Source organism: Garra rufa, chromosome 17, assembly GCF_049309525.1.
Source record: "Garra rufa chromosome 17, GarRuf1.0, whole genome shotgun sequence".
In the NCBI taxonomy this organism is placed as follows: Eukaryota; Metazoa; Chordata; class Actinopteri; order Cypriniformes; family Cyprinidae; genus Garra; species Garra rufa.
In genome coordinates, this window is record NC_133377.1 from 40374262 (window position 1) to 40394704 (window position 20443).

The 20443-nt window shown below is 33.2% G+C and overlaps 1 protein-coding gene across 1 annotated transcript; it reads left to right on the forward strand.

Annotated features, from left to right (window-relative positions):
• Nucleotides 1–8489: 8489 nt before the first annotated feature.
• Nucleotides 8490–15251, forward strand: lrrc3b (leucine rich repeat containing 3B). Its single transcript, XM_073822363.1, has one exon. The coding sequence runs from the start codon at nt 8596–8598 to the stop codon at nt 9379–9381; it is 786 nt and encodes a 261-aa protein (XP_073678464.1). The 5' UTR covers nt 8490–8595; the 3' UTR covers nt 9382–15251.
• Nucleotides 15252–20443: the final 5192 nt, after the last annotated feature.

Here is a 20443-nt window from a genome sequence, read left to right on the forward strand (position 1 = left end):
GGATCAATGTGTTTCAGTATTAAAACCTCATGTCAGGCTAATTGTGACTCTTCCATTCATGATCGGTATAGTATTCTTGTTATGCCAAGAGCATCTGTAATTGATGTAAAAAAAATATCTACACATCCTTAGAAAATAGATGCTTCCTAGGAGCAAATTGCATGCAATATTAATACTTGCTGTCTAAGGAAATGCATCCTGAATAGAAGTTTTAAATGTTTAAAGTCGGCATGAACTCAAAAGTCACCCTGCCGTTTTCTAAATGCATATTATTTATCTTATAGTGAATGATTTTTCAATGCATGTGTTTCTTTAAAAATCTTGGATGGTAAAATCTCAAGTCATTTAAGTCTATTTAAACCCCGCCTCTATCTATTTGATCATTTTAATGGGAAAATATATAATAATTCTACTGTAATATGGTTAGCTGTAACTTAAGGTAAAAGTATGTTTAAATTCTATTTAATAATATAATGCATTTATATAAAATTATATATATTTTTGTACTTTAACAATATGTAATTTCGATATAGTCAATATTTCAATATTGTAATGCATTTTTATTTTAATATAATCATATTTTATTGGTATAATCATATTTTAAAAGTGTAAACCATATTAATTTTCTTTATGCAACTTATGCAATTTATTTATATAAATTATATTACATTACATATGTAAATTGTTTAACTGTTATATGTAATAATAATATAATCATATTTTAATATATTTGTTAGTTTCATATAATTATGTTTTAGTCACAACATTAATTTCCATTTACTATAACTGTATTTATATAAAATTATGTACACATTTTAATTTAATTTAATTTTTTAATATAATCTTATTTTAATAGTAAAATATCCGAACCACTTTTACTGTAACTGTTTATTTAAATAAAATTGTAAAAATGGTAATATTTGTTCATAGATGTAATTATGATGTAATTATATTATAATGTTTTTATTTTAATAAAATCATATTTTAAAAGTTCGAACCACCATAATAATTTCTTTTACTACTACAGTTTATTTATATTACATTACATTGTGTAAATTGTTTAATTTAACTGTTTGTAATTATAATATAATAATATTTTGATATATTTGAAAGTTTAATATAATTGTTTTAGTTGAAACATGAATTTCCATTTACTAACTGTATTTATATTATATTATATACATATTTTTGGTAATATATTTTTATCAGTATATTTTTTTTGTATTATAATCTTATTTTAGTAGTAAAATCTGTGACACACCCTTGCTGTAACTGTTTATTTATATTAAAAAGTGCAAATTGTTAAATTTGTCAATAAATGTAATTTTAGTTTAATCATATTTTAACCAGTTTTTATTTTAATGTAATCGTATTTTAGTAATATAATCATATTTTAAAAGTGTAAACCACCATATTAATTTCTTTTACTACTACAGTTTATTTATTTTACATTACATTGTGCAAATTGTTTAATTTAACTGTTTGTAATTATAATACAATCAAATTTTAATATATTTGATAGTTTAATTTAATTATGTTTTAGTCACAACATGAATTTCCATTTACCATAACTGTATTTATATTATATTATATTCATATTTTTGGTAATTTAAAAAGATATGTAATTTTAATATATTTTTATTTTAATATAATCTTATTTTAGTAGTAAAATGTGTCACTTTTTAACTGTTTATTTATATTGAATTGTTAAATTTGTCAATAAATGCAATTTTAATGTAATCATATTTTAGTAATATAATCATATTTTAAAAGTGTCAACCACCATATTGATTTCTTTTACTACTACAGTTTATTTATATTACATAAAATTGTGTAAAATTGTTTAATTTAGCTACTTGTAATTTTAATATAATCATTTGTTAGTTAATTATAATTATATATTAATTATAATATTATTATATTTTAATATATTTGTTTTAATAATAAAATACTTGAATCACAACATAAATTTCCCTATTTATATTTAATTAAATAAAAAAATTAATTTGACAAGATATGCAATTTCAATATATTTTTATTTGAATATAACCTTTTTTATTAGTAAAATTAAATTAGAATATAATCATATTTTAGTAATAAAATCATATTTTAAAAGAATGAACCTCCATATTGATTTCTTTTACTAGTACAGTTGATTTATATTACATTAAATTGTGAAATTAATAGTTTAATTTAACAATTTGTAATTATAATATAATCATATTTTAATATTTGTTATAGTTTAATATAATGTAGTAATAGTTAAACGGTTTATTTATATTAAATTGTATAAATTGTTACATTTGTCAATAAAAGTAATTTTAATGTAATCATATTTGAATCTGTTTTTATTTTAATAGAATCATATTTTAAAAGTGTGAACCATCATAATAATTTCCTTTACTACTTCAGTTTATTTATTTTACATTAAATTGTATAAATTGATTAATTTAACTATTGTAATTTTAACATAATCATTGTTAGTTTAATATAATTATGTTTTAATAATAAAATATTTGAATCACAACATGAATTTCCCTTTAATATAACTGTATTTATAATAAATTATATACATATTTTTGGTAATTTAACAAGATTTTATTTTAATATAATCTTATTTTAATAGTAAAATGTGTGACTCACCTTTACTGTAACTGTTTATTTATATTAAACTGTATGCTTTTTTGGTAATCAAAATGTAATATTAATGTAATCATATTTTAATCTGTTTTTATTTTAATATAATCATATTTAAGTAGCAAAAAGTCTGAATCACATTATAAATTCCCCTTAACATAACTGTAAAATATTGTTGCTTACATGATATTTTTTTGTCATGTCAATAAACAGAAAAAAGGTCTGCTAAGGTCTTGTACAGCTTCCTTACATGGTGATCACAGACCATAAACTAAAAATGTCAAACTAAAGATGCTTCTCTATAAGTAACTGCACTTTTATGTTAAAACAAATGGTGACAGAGAGAGCCTAGATGCTTCATAAGTAAGGGATAATATACAATCAGCACATCATAATGGCAGAATAAACCCAGACAGTGTGATCAGGACCGTTATGTGAGGCAGATAAACACATAAAAAATAGGCATGGAGTATCGATTCGAGAGGAAATTATTATATTAGATTACCACTTAGAATACGAGCGCAGCTTTATTGGAAACATCAGTTTCCTGGATGAGTGGTCTTTTATGCTTTGTTGCCATGGGCGACTGTCATTAATCAGGAATACAGTGCGATAGTCGGGTTCTGAAAGTAAAAACCCATTCATTTTCTCCATAGGGCAATTGATTTTTAACGATAACTCGTAAACCTGAAGACAGATGTACTGTGAGCTCAGAGGTTGTTAATCGATGGCATATGCTTTTGCTGAAGCCGTCTGCTTGCATTATTTCAACTTATTTTAAAAATAATTGTATTTAACACCTGAATTTGTTGTGGAAATGGAAAACTACATTACCCATGATGCTGTAGAGAAAATTCCACCAATCAGTGTCTCAGTGAGTATATTGCTCCAAAAAGCTAGCAGAAGACGTCGATGATGTAATCAAATTGCCTGGAGTACTTAAATATTGATATACATATGAATATTTTACAGGTAACTTAAATTCATTCTTTTCCTCAATCTAGTAAGGTTGTGAATCACCTCTTAGCTGGTTGGTTTGGTTAATGGCTCATAACACTTTAACCAAGACATTTTTTTAAATCCCAAAGGGTAAAATTAGTGGAAATAACCCTTTCAAAAAGTGGGCGGGCTCTAAAGCTTTTGATTTGACAGCTGAATGCCACAATTGACCAATCAGAATAATTTCAGAAAGCCGTGTCTTAATATCATCTATTTGGGTCGTTGGTGTCAAATCAACCAAATTGCAAAAACTTCCCTGGCTCACATTTTTGATTTTGTTAATATTTTTTTATAAAGTAAGACTGGCATGTGTACTAATGAAACCCAAAATGTTAATGGATTAGTATTTACCGAGAATGTGAATCACCTCTTAGCTGGTTGGTTTGGTTAATGGCTCATAACACTTTAACCAAGACTTTTTTTCTTTAAATCCCAATGGGTAAAATTGGTGGGAAAAAACCCTTTCAAAGCTGATAAAGTGGGCGGGCTCTAAAGCTTTTGATTTGACAGCTGAATGCCACAAATGACCAATCAGAATCATTCCAGAAAGCCGTGCCATAATATCATCTATTTCGGTCATTAGTGTCAAAGTTGCAAAAATTTCCCCGGCTTAAATTTTTGATTTTGTTAATATTTTTTCTAAAGTAAGATAGACGTGTAGCCTGCTAATGAAAGCCAAAATATTAATGGATGAATATTTACTGAGAACATCAGTCACCTCTTAGCTGGTTGGTTTGGTTAATGGCTGATAACACTTTAACCAAGACTTTTTTTTTTAAATCCCAATAGGTAAAATTAGTGGGAAAAACCCTTTCAAAGCTGAAAAAGTGGGCAAAGTTTTTGATTTGACAGCTGAATGCCACAATTGACAAATCAGAATCATTCCAGAAAGCCGTGTCATAACATTTTTGGTCATTGGTGTCTAATCAACCAAATTGCAAAATCTTCCCCGGCTCAAATTTTTTATTTTGTTAATATTTTTTTCTAAAGTGATTTACGGCTGTGTGTATTACTTGCCGCTCCAGCTGAACGCACGTGATGGAGATTTACTACTAATCAAAGTACCGGCTTCATTCAAGTTACCGGTCGAGTTGACACGGAATGACCCATTTGTATTTGCCTTCTGGATTTAATTGCATTTAGAATTTATCTAGAATTTGACTCACTTCACAGAGTAGTTTGTTGTTGACAGCTTATGAGTGATTTTTTTTCATCTAATTTCCTGTGATGACCTGTCAGTTGTAATAGTTTGCACCCAAACGCATGAGATCTGCCGTCATATCTCCCATGTGGCATCAGACATTACATCAGCCAGATAGGGGCCCTTTGAGAGCCCAAAGTACAGCAAAAACAGTAAAATTTAGAAATATTTTTACCATTTAAAAAAAACTGTTTTCTATTTGAATATATTTTAAAATGTAATTTATTCCTGTGATTTCAAAGCTGATTTTTTTGCATCATTACTCCAGTCACATCCTTCAGAAATAATTCCAATATTCTGATTTGCTGCTCAAAAACATTTATTATTATTATTATTATGTTGAAAACAGCTAAGTAGAATTTTTTCAGGTTTCTTTGATGAATAGAAAGTTCAGAAGAACAGCATTTATCTAAAATAAAAATATTTTGTAACATTCTAAATGTCTTTATCATCACTTTTGATCAATTTTACAAGTTTTTGATCACGTTGACAGTTTATGAGTGATATGTTTTTTTCCTAATTTCCATGGTCTGTCGGTTGTAATAGTTTTCTCCCAAATGCATGAGATCTGCTGTCATATCTCCCATGTGCCATATGCACACATTACATCAGCCGGATAGGGGCCCTTTGAGAGTCCAAAGTACAGCAAAAACAGTAAAATTTTGAAATAATTTTACCATTTAAAAAAACTGTTTTCTATTTGAATATATTTTAAAATGTAATTTATTCCTGTGATTTCAAAGCTGAATTTTTAGCATCATTACTCCAGTCACATCCTTCAGAAATCATTCCAATATTCTGATTTGCTGCTCAAAAACATTTATTATTATTAATATGTTGAAAACAGCTGAGTAGAATTTTTTCAGGTTTCTTTGATAAATAGAAAGTTCTAAAATAAAAATATTTTGTAACATTCTAAATGTCTTTATCATCACTTTTGATCAATTTTACAAGTTTTTGATCACGTTGACAGTTTATGAGTGATATGTTTTTTTCCTAATTTCCTGTGATGGCATGTCGGTTGTAATAGTTTGCACCCAAACGCATGAGATCTGCTGTCATATCTCCCATGTGGCATATGCACACATTACATCAGCCGGATAGGGGCCTAAGAGTCACTCAGTCAGTCCACACTGGCCCTTAAGAGCCTCAGGCAACACACACACACACACTTGACTCAGCTCTAGTGAGCACGTCATGTCAGGACTCCTGGGATACTTATTTTTACATCACTATTGATTCATCTGCATTTGTCTTTCAGCTCTAAAATTAGAAACTGCTTCACATGCATGATGCAGACAAAAGGTCCAGATGTGCATACCTCTGTCAAACCAGCATGTTTTTGCTCCGCTAAATCAGTCCGCTGATATTTCCATTCGTTTAGAAATGCGCAGGGGACGCCGACTTCCAGCTGCTTTTATTTCTCACCTTTCAGTTGTTTACATCAATCCGTGACTGGCGTCATGTACTGTATGCACACGAGCGGCATGTGCTCTGTGTTAATGTGAGTTAATTATAGCTCTCCCTCCCCGCCTGTAATACAACCGCTTTATGTTGGGTGACCTTAACTGTCTCAGTGAGTGTGTGCATGATGCTGCGTAGTTTGCATGACTAGTTGCTTGAAGTAGTTAAACTGTCAGCTTGCAATCAAGCTGTCTGGAATTGGAGATGTTGACTTATTGATCTCTTGAGTGGTAATATATTTTTTGTTTAATGCATAAGCCCTGATGGAGTGATCAGTGGTGGGTCTTGTGTTAATCTGAGGAGGTTAAATTTGCAATAATGCCTGATTGGCTGTAAATTATCCCTTGGATAACTATACTGAAGCTATTTAAGGAGGGAAACTATCAAATGATGTAATTTATTTGTAAAATCAAAGCAATATCAGGTACAACAACAAAGACTTTGACACTAACTGCATGTAAAAAAACCAGTCTGTAAATCTGATTTTTGCATGCATGTCGTTTCATTAAAAGTACAAGGTTTTAGTGATGAATTATGATTACTATATGCACAGCTAATTGTTTATGTTCTGTTATAGGCTCACTGTATTTATTCTGTCTGCATATAAGTACTGTTTGTCAAGTCATTTATGAAATCACATCTGTTTTAATTAAAAATGTATTGTAAATGCTAGTGATTAAACAATATGGTGTTTCAAAGTGCAAAGGGTTGCCAATAGAATGCTGATTTTATATAATATTATAATATATACACCACCAGTCAAACATTTTTTAATAGTAAGATTTTTAATGTTGTTTTTAAGTTAAAAGTATTTCTGCTCACCAAGCCTGCATTTATTTGATCCAACGTACAGCAAAAACAGTAAAAATTTTGAAATATTTGTACTTTTTAAAATAACTGTTTTCTATTTGAATATATTTAAAAATGTAATTTATGTCTTTGATTTCAAAGCTGAATTTTAGCATCTTTACTCCAGTCACATGATTCTTCAGAAAACATTCTAATATTCTGATTTGTGGCGCAAAAAAAAAAAATTATTATTGTTATTATTTTGTTGAAAACAGCTGAGTAGATTTTTTCAGGTTCCTTTGATGAATAGAAAGTTCAGAGGAACAGCATTTTTCTAAAAATAGAAATATTTTGTAACATTATAAATGTCTTAATCATCCATTTTGATCAATTTAAAGCGTCCTTGTTGAATTAAAGTATTAATTCCTGTAATTTCCTCACCATATAATGTTACAAAAGCGTTTTATTTCAGATAAATGATGATTTTTGGTACTCAACTGTTTTAAATATAGATAATAATAATAAAATGAAAATAAAATGTTTCTTGAACAGCAAATCAGCATATTAGAATGATTTCTGAAGGATTGTGTGAGACTGAAGACTGCAGTAATGATGCTGAAAAATGTAGCTTTGATCACAGGAATACATTACATTTTAAAATATATTCAAATAAAAAGCAGTTATTTTAAATAGTAAAATTATTTTAAAAATTCACAGTTTTTACTGTACTTTGGATCAAATAAATGCAGGCTTGGTGAGCAGAAGAGATCTTTAATAAACATTAAAAATCTTACTGTTAAAAAACTTTGGACTGGTATTTGTATGTATATTTTAATTCAGCAAAGACACGTTAAATTGATCAAAAGTGACATTTGTAATGTTACAAAAGATTTCTGCTTCAAATAAATTCTATTCTTTTGAACTTTCTATTCATCAAAAAAAATCCTAAAATGTTTCTTGAGCAGCACTTTTACATTTACATTTTACGTCTTTACTTAGAACAAAGTTCTTTTAAATATTAACAATATTCCCGATTGGATCTAATCAATGCAGCCTGTGTGTGTATAAACCAGTTAAATAATAGTAAGTCAGATGTGCACCAATTTCCTCATTAGCAAACAGTATCGTAATATCATTCACTATATAAAAACGAAAAATGTTTCTACATAATCCGCTGACAAAGCTGTCAGTAGATTTTGCTTAGACTTTAGTAAGCACTTAGTGTTACACTAATGTCAGTTTTTCTGACAGGCCTCTCCGAGGTATGCATGTTCCCTGTGTTCAGTGGCACAATCTCTTGGAGAGGTGATGGAGGAGAGGTGTCATTCCCACCCATAAATTAGCTCACAGACTTGTTAGCGTATGTGTTCACTGTGTCTTCTTCCTCCGCAGGCTCAAACAGACGATGAGAGTTGACGAGACCCACGGCTCTTGGTGACGACGCGGTCCTGCTATGGGGCTTCCGTGAACGGCCCGGGCGTCGAGTATGTTGACTGCCTGTCAGCATGACGCCGTTGGACCTGTGGCTTTCGCGTTCCATCCCCATGTGTCTGCTGCTGCAGAGCCTGGTTCTCATGGTCCTGTGCTTTCCATCTGCCAGCACCTGTCCCAAGGGTTGCACCTGCCAGCGCTCCGAAAGCCCTCCACACGGCCTCAACGTCACCTGTAGTCTGTCGCGCTTGAAGGAGATCCCGCCCGACGTCCCCCCGGACACCCAGCTGCTGCAGCTGGACCGAAACCACATATCCCTGGTGCCCGATCGCATTTTTCATGGCTTGAGGATGCTCAGGAGGCTCAATCTGTCCCACAATGCCGTGGAGACCCTCGGCGAGGGAGCGTTCGTCGGATTGGAGGGCTCTCTGGAAGTACTGGACCTTTCCCACAACCGGATCACTAGCGTGCACAAGGACGCGTTCGCACGGTTGAAGGCACGTGTGATGGTGGACAACAACCCTTGGCATTGCGACTGCGCCCTGCAGCAGGCGCTGGGCGGCATGGCGCACAACCACGAGGCCGCCACGCGTGTGCTGTGCCGTAGTTCTGAGCTGAGGGACCAGGAGGGCCAGCCATTCCTGGCCGTGGACGCGGACTTGTGCAACCTGGCCAAGCGGACCACCGACTATGCCATGTTGGTGACCATGTTTGGCTGGTTCGCGATGGTTATCTCTTACGTTGTGTACTATGTACGGCAAAACCAGGAAGACGCGAGACGACACCTCGAGTACCTGAAATCGCTTCCCAGCAAGCCCAAGAAACCGGACGAACCGGAGGACATCAGCACGGTCGTGTGACGTTACAAAAAACACACGATCCCAGAGACTAAAGGCTCGTTCACACCAAGGATGATAACTATAACGATAACTTAGAGCTGCACGATTAATCGAATGCAATTTCCATGCGCATTTTGTCAGTAAAGCCGGTTCTGTAATCAGCAGTAAATCTCTATCATGTGCTTTCAGATGGAGCAGCATTTACTACACAAAGCCATAGTTCACTGAAAGGTTACCCAAAAAATCACAGACAATATTATTGCGCGATTATGAAATCGAAGAAATCATTCGCGATAATGAGAGCTGTGTAGTAAATGCTGCTACATCTGAAAGCACATGAAAATACCATATTCAATAACATGTTTTTACTACAAACTCCTTCTTACACAGAATAAGGCACGCAAAATATCTCATAGTATTCTAAGCCGTGATAAAGGCATTGCATTATTAATATACTTTATTATAATGAAAATTATAATAAGAACTCAAATAAAGCATATATTGTCATAGTTTCTTCTGGTTTTTGGGTTTCCATTTTAGAGCACCCTCTGGCCTTCGGGTTGAAAATTTACTGCTGATCACAGAACCGTGCTTCACTGAAAGATACTCATGACATTTGCAGCTTCTGTCTAATCACGATTTGCGATTTCATTTCGATTTACTGTGTAGCCCTAATACAGAAGTTCGCACCACAACTACAACGATAACCGTATGGAAGGACTGAATTGTTTACAGGTGGTAAATGATAAAAACGTCCATCTATAGGCAATCTGAATCCATTATTATATACTAGGGATGTAACGATACACCTACTCTTTGTCCTACACTACTCCAGTAGGGTGTGACGGTGAGAACTGACACTGAAAACAACAAAACTAATTTCAAACCGAACCGATACGAATCGTTACACCCCTATTATATACAGAGCTTTATCGTGCATTGGTGTGGACGCTGATATGGTTATTATTATAGTTAGCGTTCTTCATAAATGGGCCTTAAACCAGGATGTTGATCAATCTGACACGAGTCGTAAATGTCGTCTAGCGTACTACACCTGTCTTCTCTTTTTCCAATGTGCTTTCCTGTTTCTGAGTATGTATTTAAAACAATTTGTGATACACTTCCAACCCTTTGTCCTTACAAAAGAGTGAGAAAATCTTTTAAACGTGGCGTCCAGGTGGCATTAAAACAATCGCAAAGTTGTCCTTTAAACGTGGCCCGATCCCACGTTTAGAGCGAGAACTTTTCTTCAGGCACATTGACACGAGTAGTTTTCTATTTTAAATAGTCAGTTGGAGCAGGTCGTCGATCATTAAGCGGCGCTAATGACCAGTACAGGTATTTTGAGAAATCAAACCTCAGGTGCAAATGTTGATAGACTCCAATGATTTGTAAAAACCCTACGATGTTTTGATGCTACCAAGTTTTGTAAGACAAACGATAATCCAGGCATGTGCACATTAGCTACAATCGCCAATCATTTCACGACCTTTAAAAGGCGTGCCGCACCCTTTATTAGTGAAATGATGGGACATTTCTTCCAATGTTCAAAAACTATTATCGTGATTGTGTGCATTTTTAAGTTTTCTGTTTTGTTTTCACGTTAAAACTTGTGCGTTCAATCGTGACTCAACGTTCAATCGTGAATCGTTGAGTCGTAGAGCACAGCAGTGCTGGTGTGGTGCTTGTCACGTGATTTTTCGGAACTGTAGTCGAGGAACGTAGTCGATACCTCCATCCGAGTCTTTTGTCGGTAACGTTACTTGTGAGGCTCTTTGTCGATGTCGTAACTCACCGTGCATAAAAAGAGGCTCCCGAGCCCTGTATTAGTCCTCGTGTAATCTACGAGACGGCCAGTGTGTTTCCGTAAACGTAAGGTAACATCCCTGAATCCAATATCTTGACATCCAGGGCAGAAAATACACATCCTGGATGAGGAACTTCAGCTTCCCCTTGCGCTCTGGTGGTAGGGCCATCGGCGCTCAGTGATATTATTGTGTGTGTGTACAGTAATTCAGGCCGGTCGTGAGCAGAAAATTACAGCTGTCACTCTGTTACTGGCCTCATTCTTACGGTTGACTGCCGAGTCCAGCAAAGCAAAGCCCCAGGGAGAGCTAGAGGATAGAAAGACGGCAGAAGAAGAGAGAGGAAATGGAAAACAGGATGCTGGGAACAAGTTCTAGAGGAAATCAGAACAGGCGGTGGTACCGTGGTATAGTAAGTTTCAGATGGCTTTCGTATATCATTGCATTCACTTGATCCAAGGATAATGTGGTGTTTCCATGATTACCATGTCCAAAAGCTGTTAGTACCATGGTAGCCTCCCAAACAAATGGTTTTATGATGGATGCGACCATGTACTGTATATTCAAAAATGTGAAATTTAAAGCATTGGTCACTGGGGAAAAATGACATTCAGAATATATTAGTACCATGCCAGCAAATTGGAAATACTATAGTAGTGTCAAAAAAACATGGTATTATGATAGATTTAACCATTTATATTCAAAATTGGGGAACCAAATGTAAAATTTAAAGCATTGATCATTGGGGGGAAAAAGCAACAGAGTTTTTTAGTATCCATAAGTGTCTATAAATTGGAAATACTGTGGTACAGTAGTTTTTAATACCATGGTAGTGTCAAAAAATATGGTATTATGTTGAATGCAACCATATTTTTAAGATTGGGGGACTAAATATAAAGCATTAATTATTGGAGAACAAAATTGCCAATCAGAATAAATTAGTAATATGTCCACAAATTGGAAATATTATAGTAGTGTCCAAAAAAGCATTGTATTACAATGCATGCAACCATTTTTATTCTAGATTTGGGAACTAAATGCAACATTTACAGCATCGATCATTGGAGGGAAAAAAACAACAGAATTTGTTAGTATCTATAAGTGTCTATAAATTGGATATACTGTGGTACAGTAGTTTTTAATACCATGGCTGTGTTCAAAAACATGGTATTATGGTGGATGCAACCATATATAAAATCAAAATTTGGGAACTAAATGTAAAATTGGTCGTTTGGGATAAAATGACATTTAGAATATATTAGTACCATGTACACATATTGGAAATACTATAGTAGTGTCTATGGTAGTGTCTAAAAAACATGGTATTGTGATGGATGCAGTTATTTATATTCAAGATTGGGGAATCAAATGTAAAATTTAAAGCACTGATCATTGGAAAAAATATTACAAAATAATAATTAAATTAAAAAATTGATTGTTGATAAATTGGAAATACTATGCTACAGTAGTTGGGGATTGGGGAACTAAATGCAAAATTTAGAGCATTGTTTAGTGAGAAAAACATTGCCAATCAGAATATATTAGTACCTTATCCTCAAATTAAACAAAAAATAGAAATGCTATGATAATATTTGATACCATAGTACTGTCCAAAATGTATGGTATTATGATGGACGCAACTGTTTTTATTCAAGATTGGGGAAATGTAAAATTTTAAGCATTGATCATTGGGTAAAGTATTGCCAATACGAATCAGAGTACCAGAATACCATGGTAGTGTCTAAAAAGCTTGGTATTATGATGAGTTCTACTATATATGTGACCCTGGACCACAAAACCAGTCATAAGTGTAAATTTGTTGAAATTGAGATTCCTACATCATCTGAAAGCTGAGTAAATAAGCTTTCCATTGATATATTGTTTGTTAAAATAGGACGATGTTTGTCTGAGATACTATTTGATACTGATAACTATTTGAAAGCCTAGAATCTGAGGGTGCAAAAAAATCGAAATATTGAGAAAATCGCCTTAAAAGTTGTGCAAATGAAGTTCTTAGCAAAGTTTTTATATATTTATGGTAGAAAATTTACAAAATATCTTCATGGAACATGATCTTTACAAAATATGCTAATGATTTTTGGCATAAAAGAAAAATCGATAATTTTGACCCATACAATTTATTTTTGGCTATTGCTACAAATATACCCCAGCGACTTAAGACTGGTTTTGTGGTCCAGGGTCACATATATTCAAGATTTGGGGGACAAAGGTAAAATGTAACGATAAAATTGCCATCAGAATATTATTAGTACCATATCGACAGATTGGAAATACTATAGTGTCCAAAAAACATGGTATTATGTCAAGATTGGGGAAACAAATGCAAAATTAAAGCACTGATTATAGGGTAAAGTATTGCCAATCAGAGTATGTTAGAATTTATAAATTGGTAATACTATGGTACAATAGTTTTTTAATACCATGCCAGTGTCCAAACAACATGGCATTATGATGGATACAACAATATATATTCAAAACTGGGGGACTAAATGTAAAGCATTAATCATTGGGGAAAAATTGCTAAACAAAATGTGCGAAATTTAATTTAATACCATGGTAGTGTCTAAAAAGCTTGGTATTATGATGGATGCAAAATATATATATATATATATACAATATTGGGGGACCGAATGTAAAATGTAAAGATAAAATTGCCATCGGAATATTATTAGTACCATATCCACAGATTGGAAATACTATGGTAGTTTTGTGAGTGGAATGAGCGTTGTTTCTTTATTGTAACTTCATCGTTGTGTATCCAGTGAAGTGCTTTTTTTAATGAAACTTTTTAAACGGTAATTAAATTCCAAGGTTGGTGCCGTTATAATAACGACTTTGACATCGGTCCATCAGAATTATTAGGAGAACTTTAGAAGAACATTAGGGAGAGCGCTGAACCCGACTTCACTGTAGATAAAGAGTTTGTCGTTTGTGTAGGAAGGTACCTGAAATCCCTTTAAAGAATCGTGTTTGAATGTACTTATCTAGTCTTTTTGCCTTGTCTAACTGCGGTTGTTCTACACGCTGTATTGTGCTGGGAAAGAGAGCCGTTTCTCAATGCAGACTCCACAGTGAAGCACGCTGTAGCCAAGGACACGGGGGAGAGATTTTCTAAGTGCCTGAAATACTCGTCTATAAGTCTCTCATTCTTCCAGCTACCGATAACTTTGCTTTGAAACCTTTTGCTCCGTCTCGCCCAACTCGAGTCTCAAACGAGACGTTGCACAAACACACTGGGAAAACGAATGAAGTTGTCACATTGAAACGTGATGTTGTTCTTCCTGTTTTCTTAAGGCCTTTTCACATGATTCGTGTCATGGCTTCAATGCTGTGTGATGGTTTGGCCTTGCAGATTGTGCCACCGAAGGGCGATTTTACAAGGTTGCAAAAAGTAAAAAAATAGTCTAAATATCTTATATTAGAACAGAAAGTCCTGGCGTTTGCTTAGTGTAGATACATTGGAGAACCAAAACAAAGACATGTCTAACTTTTTCTCTGAATGTCATGATATGCATTTGACGCTCCAGATCCAGATTTGCACACCAGTCTATCTTCCATCTTGTTTTGATTTTCACATTGGATGCATATCTTTGGGAAATAGTTGGTTGCTCTTTGAAAAGATCAGAATTGTTAACATGTAAATGTGAGGGCAAATTTCAGGACGTTTTGTTCATCGGTTGGTTTCTAATTCTGCATTGTGAACTCTCATTGGTCCAATTACATTTAGGACAGAAAAACTACTAGCTGTTAGAAAATTATTATTATTAGCTGCTCAGGACGTGGTTTAACGCTGTAGTTTGATGCATTTGGGAACCGAATGCGAATCATGTGAAAGGGCTTTTCTTGAACAAAAATGTTGAGGGGAGTTGTGGTGTGTGTTTTTTCCTATGTTATGTTCATTTGTTTTTTTAAGGTAATAACTTCATCTTTGTGTACCATTCTTTGGCTTGGTATACATGAAACAGACTCCTGCTCAAAAAAGTGACATACTCTTGAAGACGTAAAACTGGAGGAGGACCAGTGGTACATCACATTGTAAACGCATGATGTAGAGAAAACGAAATAAAAGATTCATTTACACTGTTCCGTGTATACTTGTTTTTTCGGCTCCGTTCCAAAACCCGTTGAGCTGCCTACATAGGGCATATTTTAGGATGCACTTCTAAGGCTGTTGCTTAAAGAAGTGCTTCCTTTTCAGGCATTTCAGCCAACATTATCATCAAAACCACCACAAAACGCTAATATTTACTTGTTATTGTAGGTGGGCAAAAAAATCCATGGTGTTAAATTTGCATCCAGTGGCAATTCTCTGGCGCTGAGATGCAAAGTAGAGAGTCATGAATAAAACAAGGGCCGAATTCTGACAAGAGGCCAAATCTGAGAGGATTGAAATGAAAACAAAAGCATTTGAAGGGAGACGAAACGCGCTTTGTCACGGGTTCAGTGAAAAAGCACCATCAAATCTCTGACACTGACATCTGTTGTCCTTTTTCATCTGAAGTGTGGACGCCTATTATCATCGCGCCGTGTCTAAAACGGGACCACAAATTGGATCTATTTTTAAGGCGGTTTAAGCTGTGACAAGTTGAGCCTTATGGTGAGCTGCTGAAATGATTCACATTTTTGAGAGGCAAACACGGTCGGATCTGTTGGAGGGTGTCGAGCTTAAGGAATAAGTGTAACTATTTCTAGTGGATTTAGTAATTTACAAGCTATTTACAATTTGCAAGCTATAAAACAGAGTTATTATAGTGAAGTAAAACTATTCAAAACTTAAATTACTCAAAAATAAACTCAAAGCAAAGCAAGTTGTATGGATGTACGAGTGTCACAGTTTTTGTCATACGTTTTGTTCGCTATTTTATTCAAATAATACTTGCTGTTGAAATGTTTTCAGTTTTCTGATGTTCTTACATTTGGTTTATTATTATATTACAGGTCACATCTGCACAAGTTTTCATAGATATACACTACCAGTCAAAAGTTTTTGAACAGTAAGATTTTAAATGTTTTTTTAAAGAAGTATCTTCTGCTCTCCAAGCATTAATTTATTTTTTTAAAGTACAGCAAAATAAAATTTTGAATTGTTTGTACTATTTAAAATAACTTTTTTTCTCTTTTAATATATTTTAAAATATAATTTATTTTTGTGATTTCAAATTTGAATTTTGAAAATAGAATTTTTAGCATCATTACTCCAGTCACATGATCCTTCAGAAATCATTCTAATATTCTGATTTGCTGCTCAAAAAACATTTACTATTAGGTTGAAAACAGCCGAGTAGAATTTTCAGGTTTCTTTGATGCATAGAAAGTTTGGAAGAACAGCATTTATCTAAAATGGAAATCTTTTGTAACATTATATATGTCTTTTGATCAATTTAAAGCATCCTTGCTATAAACAAAAGCATTAATTATTATAATTTCTTTTTCAAAAACTCCAAGCTTGTGAAATTTTATAATGTTCCAAAAGCTTTTTATTTCAGATAAATGCTAATCTTGGCATCAAAAAATCCTAACTGTTTTAAATATTGATGATGATAATAAATGTTTTTGAGCAGCAAATCGGCATATTAGAATGATTTCTGAAGGATCATGTTACGCTGAAGACTGGAGTAGTAATGCTGAAAATTCAGCTTCACATCACAGATATAAATTACATTTTAAAATAAATTCAAATAAAAGGTGGATATTTTAAATAGTACAAATATTTTTAAATTTTACTGTTTTTGCTGTACTTTGGATCAAATAACTGCAGGCTTGGTCAGCAGAAGAGTCTTTTTTTTTTATAACATCTTACCATTCAAAAACCTTTGACTGGAAGTGTATTTATATTTGATTTCATAATGAATTGATGCATATTCACTACCTTCAATGCTTCCACATTTTCAACCTTGTAAATATTTGAGGATTATAATAATAATGATGAAAAATGTCCTGAGGTGCTGTGATGTTCAGCACTTGTGTTCTCTTCTTCAAATGAAACGCTAAATCAAACAGCATCTAAATTTATAATAACTTCCAAGGGTGAATATTTTTAAGAAACAAAAGCGCTTAGAAGCTTGAGTGATTCAGAGTAATTTTTTTAATTAGCTGTGAAAGCATTGACAGGTCGACGCGTCCTCACGTCCTCGCAGGGACAGACAAATCCTCAAGCATTGCAGGTGAATCTACCAGCTCCAGTTTGGAGTTTCAAGTCGTTTTATTCCAGTATTCAAACCCCGTACTCAAAGCTTTGAGCTCAATTATTATTCCAGTGTTAATGCGTCTTACTGTGTCCTTGGTATTAGAGACATTCACTGTTTTGATCAGTGTGCTTGCAATGAACGCAAGTCACGTACACTGGAAAAAATTAGGCCAAGCAAGATGTAGATGAGATTGTTTCTTCATCAGATTTGGAGAAATGTAGCATTGCATCACTTGCTCACCAATGGATTATCTGTAGTGAATGGGTGCCGTCAGAATGAGAGTCCAACAGCTGATAAAAACATCACGATAATCCACAAATAATCCATACCACTCCAGTTCATCAGTTAACGTCTTGTACGCCAAAAGCTGTGTTCGTAAGAAGCAAATCCATCATTAAGGTGTTTCTAACTTTAAAACATATAAAATATTAGTCCATAATAACACTTCCTTCAGTAAAAAAGTCCATTCCCTGTTGTCTCTCACATCAAAATCCACCCACATATTTGTTTAGAGCTGTTTTGGACTGTTTTGGCCTGATATTTCTCTGACTGCAGGAAGCGGTATTATGGATTATGGACTCAGTTTGGCATAAAAAATGTCTTTAAGGTGTTGTTTCATTTTTTACAAACGTGCAGATTTTGTCTTCTCAAGATGTTAACTGATGAACTGGAGTGGTGTCGATTACTTGTGGATTATTGTGATGTTTTTATCAGCTGTTAAGGCAGCTATACACTGTAAAAAAAACTATTTCTTGAGTCAACGTAAAATAATGTGTTACCTTGCTGCCTTAAAATTTTAAGTTTAGTCAACTCAAATAAGCTCACTCAACTTGAAATTTTAAGTACCAACTTAAATATTCGAGTTGACTAAACTAAAAAATATTTGCTACCCGGCTGCCTTAAAATTGTAAGTTGAATCAACTCAAATATCTAAGTTGTCACTAGCAAAACTTAACTTTTCAAGTTAACTAAACTTTTTTCAAAGTTGACTGAACTTAAAATTTTAAGGCAGCCGAGTAGCAAATTATTTTAAGTTGACTCAAGAAATAGTTTTTTTTTACAGTGTATAGCTGCCTTAAAATTTTAAGTTAAATCAACTTAAATGTCTAAATTGTTACTTAGTACAACTTAACATTTTAAGTTGGCTAAACTTCTTTGAGTTGACTGAACTTAAAATTTTAAGGCAGCCGGGTAACAAATTATTTTAAGTTGACTTAAGAATTTTTTTTTTACAGTGCAGCTGCCTTAAAATTTTAAGTTGAATCAACTCAAAAATCTAAATTGTTACTTAGTACAACTTAACATTTTAAGTTGGCTAAACTTTTTTGAGTTGACTGAACTGAAAATTATAAGGCATTTAGGTAACTAATTATTTTAAGTTGATTCAGCAAATTTTTTTGAAAAGAAAACTTTTTTTATTCAAATTTGTTAAGTCAACTTAAAACAGTTTGTTACCTTGCTGCCTCAACAATTTAAGTTCCGTCAACACAAATACGTTTACTCAACTTGAAATTTTCAGTTGTACTAAGTACCAACTTAAATATTCGAGTTGACTAACCTAAAAAATGGTTTCCTACCCGGCTGCACTGCAAAAAACTTTGTGTCGAATTTGTTGAATCAACTTAAAACAATTTGTTACTTGCTGACTTAAAATTTTAAGTCCTACTCAAATAAGTTCATTTAACTTGAAATTTTAAGTTGTACTAAGTACCAACATAAATATTCGAGTTGACTAAACTAATAAATGGTTTGCTACCCGGCTGCCTTAAAATTGTAAGTTGAATCAACTCTAAGTTGTCACTTAGCAAAATTTATCTTTTCAAGTTAATTCAGCTTTTTTTTTTAAAGTTAACTGAACTTAAAATTTTAAGGCAGCTGGGTAACAAATTATTTTAAGTTGACTCAAGAAATTGTTTACAGTGTACACTGTAAAAAAATTTTTTTTGAGTCAACTTAAAATAATTAGTTACCTGGCTGCCTTATAATTTTAAGTTGTCATCTCGAAAAAGTTTAGTCAACTTAAAATCTGAAGTTGTACTAAGTGACAACTTAGATATTTTAGTTGATTCAACTTAGAATTTTAGGACAGCCAGATAACTTAGCCAGCTTTTAAGTTTAACAAACCAATTTTTTTGTTAAGCAAACTCAAATATCTAAGTTGTCTCATAGGACAACTTAACATTTCAAGTTGACTTAACTTAAAATTTTAAGGCAGCAGTGCAATCGACACTGTAAAAAAACAGTTTGTTGAATCAACTTAAAATAATTAGTTACCTGGCTGCCTTGTAATTTTAAGTTGTCATCTCGAAAAAGTTTAGTCAACTTAAAATCTGAAGTTGTACTAAGTGACAACTTAGATATTTTAGTTGATTCAACTTAGAATTTTAGGACAGCCAGATAACTTAGCCAGCTTTTAAGTTTAACAAACCAATTTTTTTGTTAAGCAAACTCAAATATCTAAGTTGTCTCATAGGACAACTTAACATTTCAAGTTGACTAAATTTAAAATTTTAAGGCAGCAGGATAACAAATAATTTTAAGTTTACTCAACAAATTGTGTTTTTTTGTTTTTTTCCAGTGAGAGGATCCATCATTGAGCAAGTGATATAATGCTATGTTTCTCCAAATCTGATGACTATTTCTGGATGAACTATTCCCGTAAAACATGTTTTTTGTATTACTTCCTCAAATAACCCCTCCTTTATACATACTGTATGTTCAAGGCACTTATTATGATATATTTAATATCCTCTCAGAGTCTGGGGTTCAAAAGATGAAGATCTGCTTTGGCTGTGCTACGCGTCGCATGTTGTTTGTATTGCGCGCAGGCCAGGACATGCTTACATTTAATTATTTTTATGTGAGCCTGGAAGCAGAGACTTGTCTTTGAACGCTCCAAAGACGGAGTCCCTGCGGATTCTGGAAGTACGTTTGCCTGTTCTATAAATATTAAAAACAGACCGAGAGACAGTTGAGCCATCGTGGAGACAATGCTTTGTCATTTCCTCCTGTAACCTTCGTCATGTGTTTTTTCGGGACACAGATTGTAGTGTGATCAAATGCAATAAA

Bases quoted from the DNA above. Each gene is read 5' to 3' on its own strand.
- lrrc3b (XM_073822363.1), top strand. From the start codon at position 8,596: ATGACGCCGTTGGACCTGTGGCTTTCGCGTTCCATCCCCATGTGTCTG.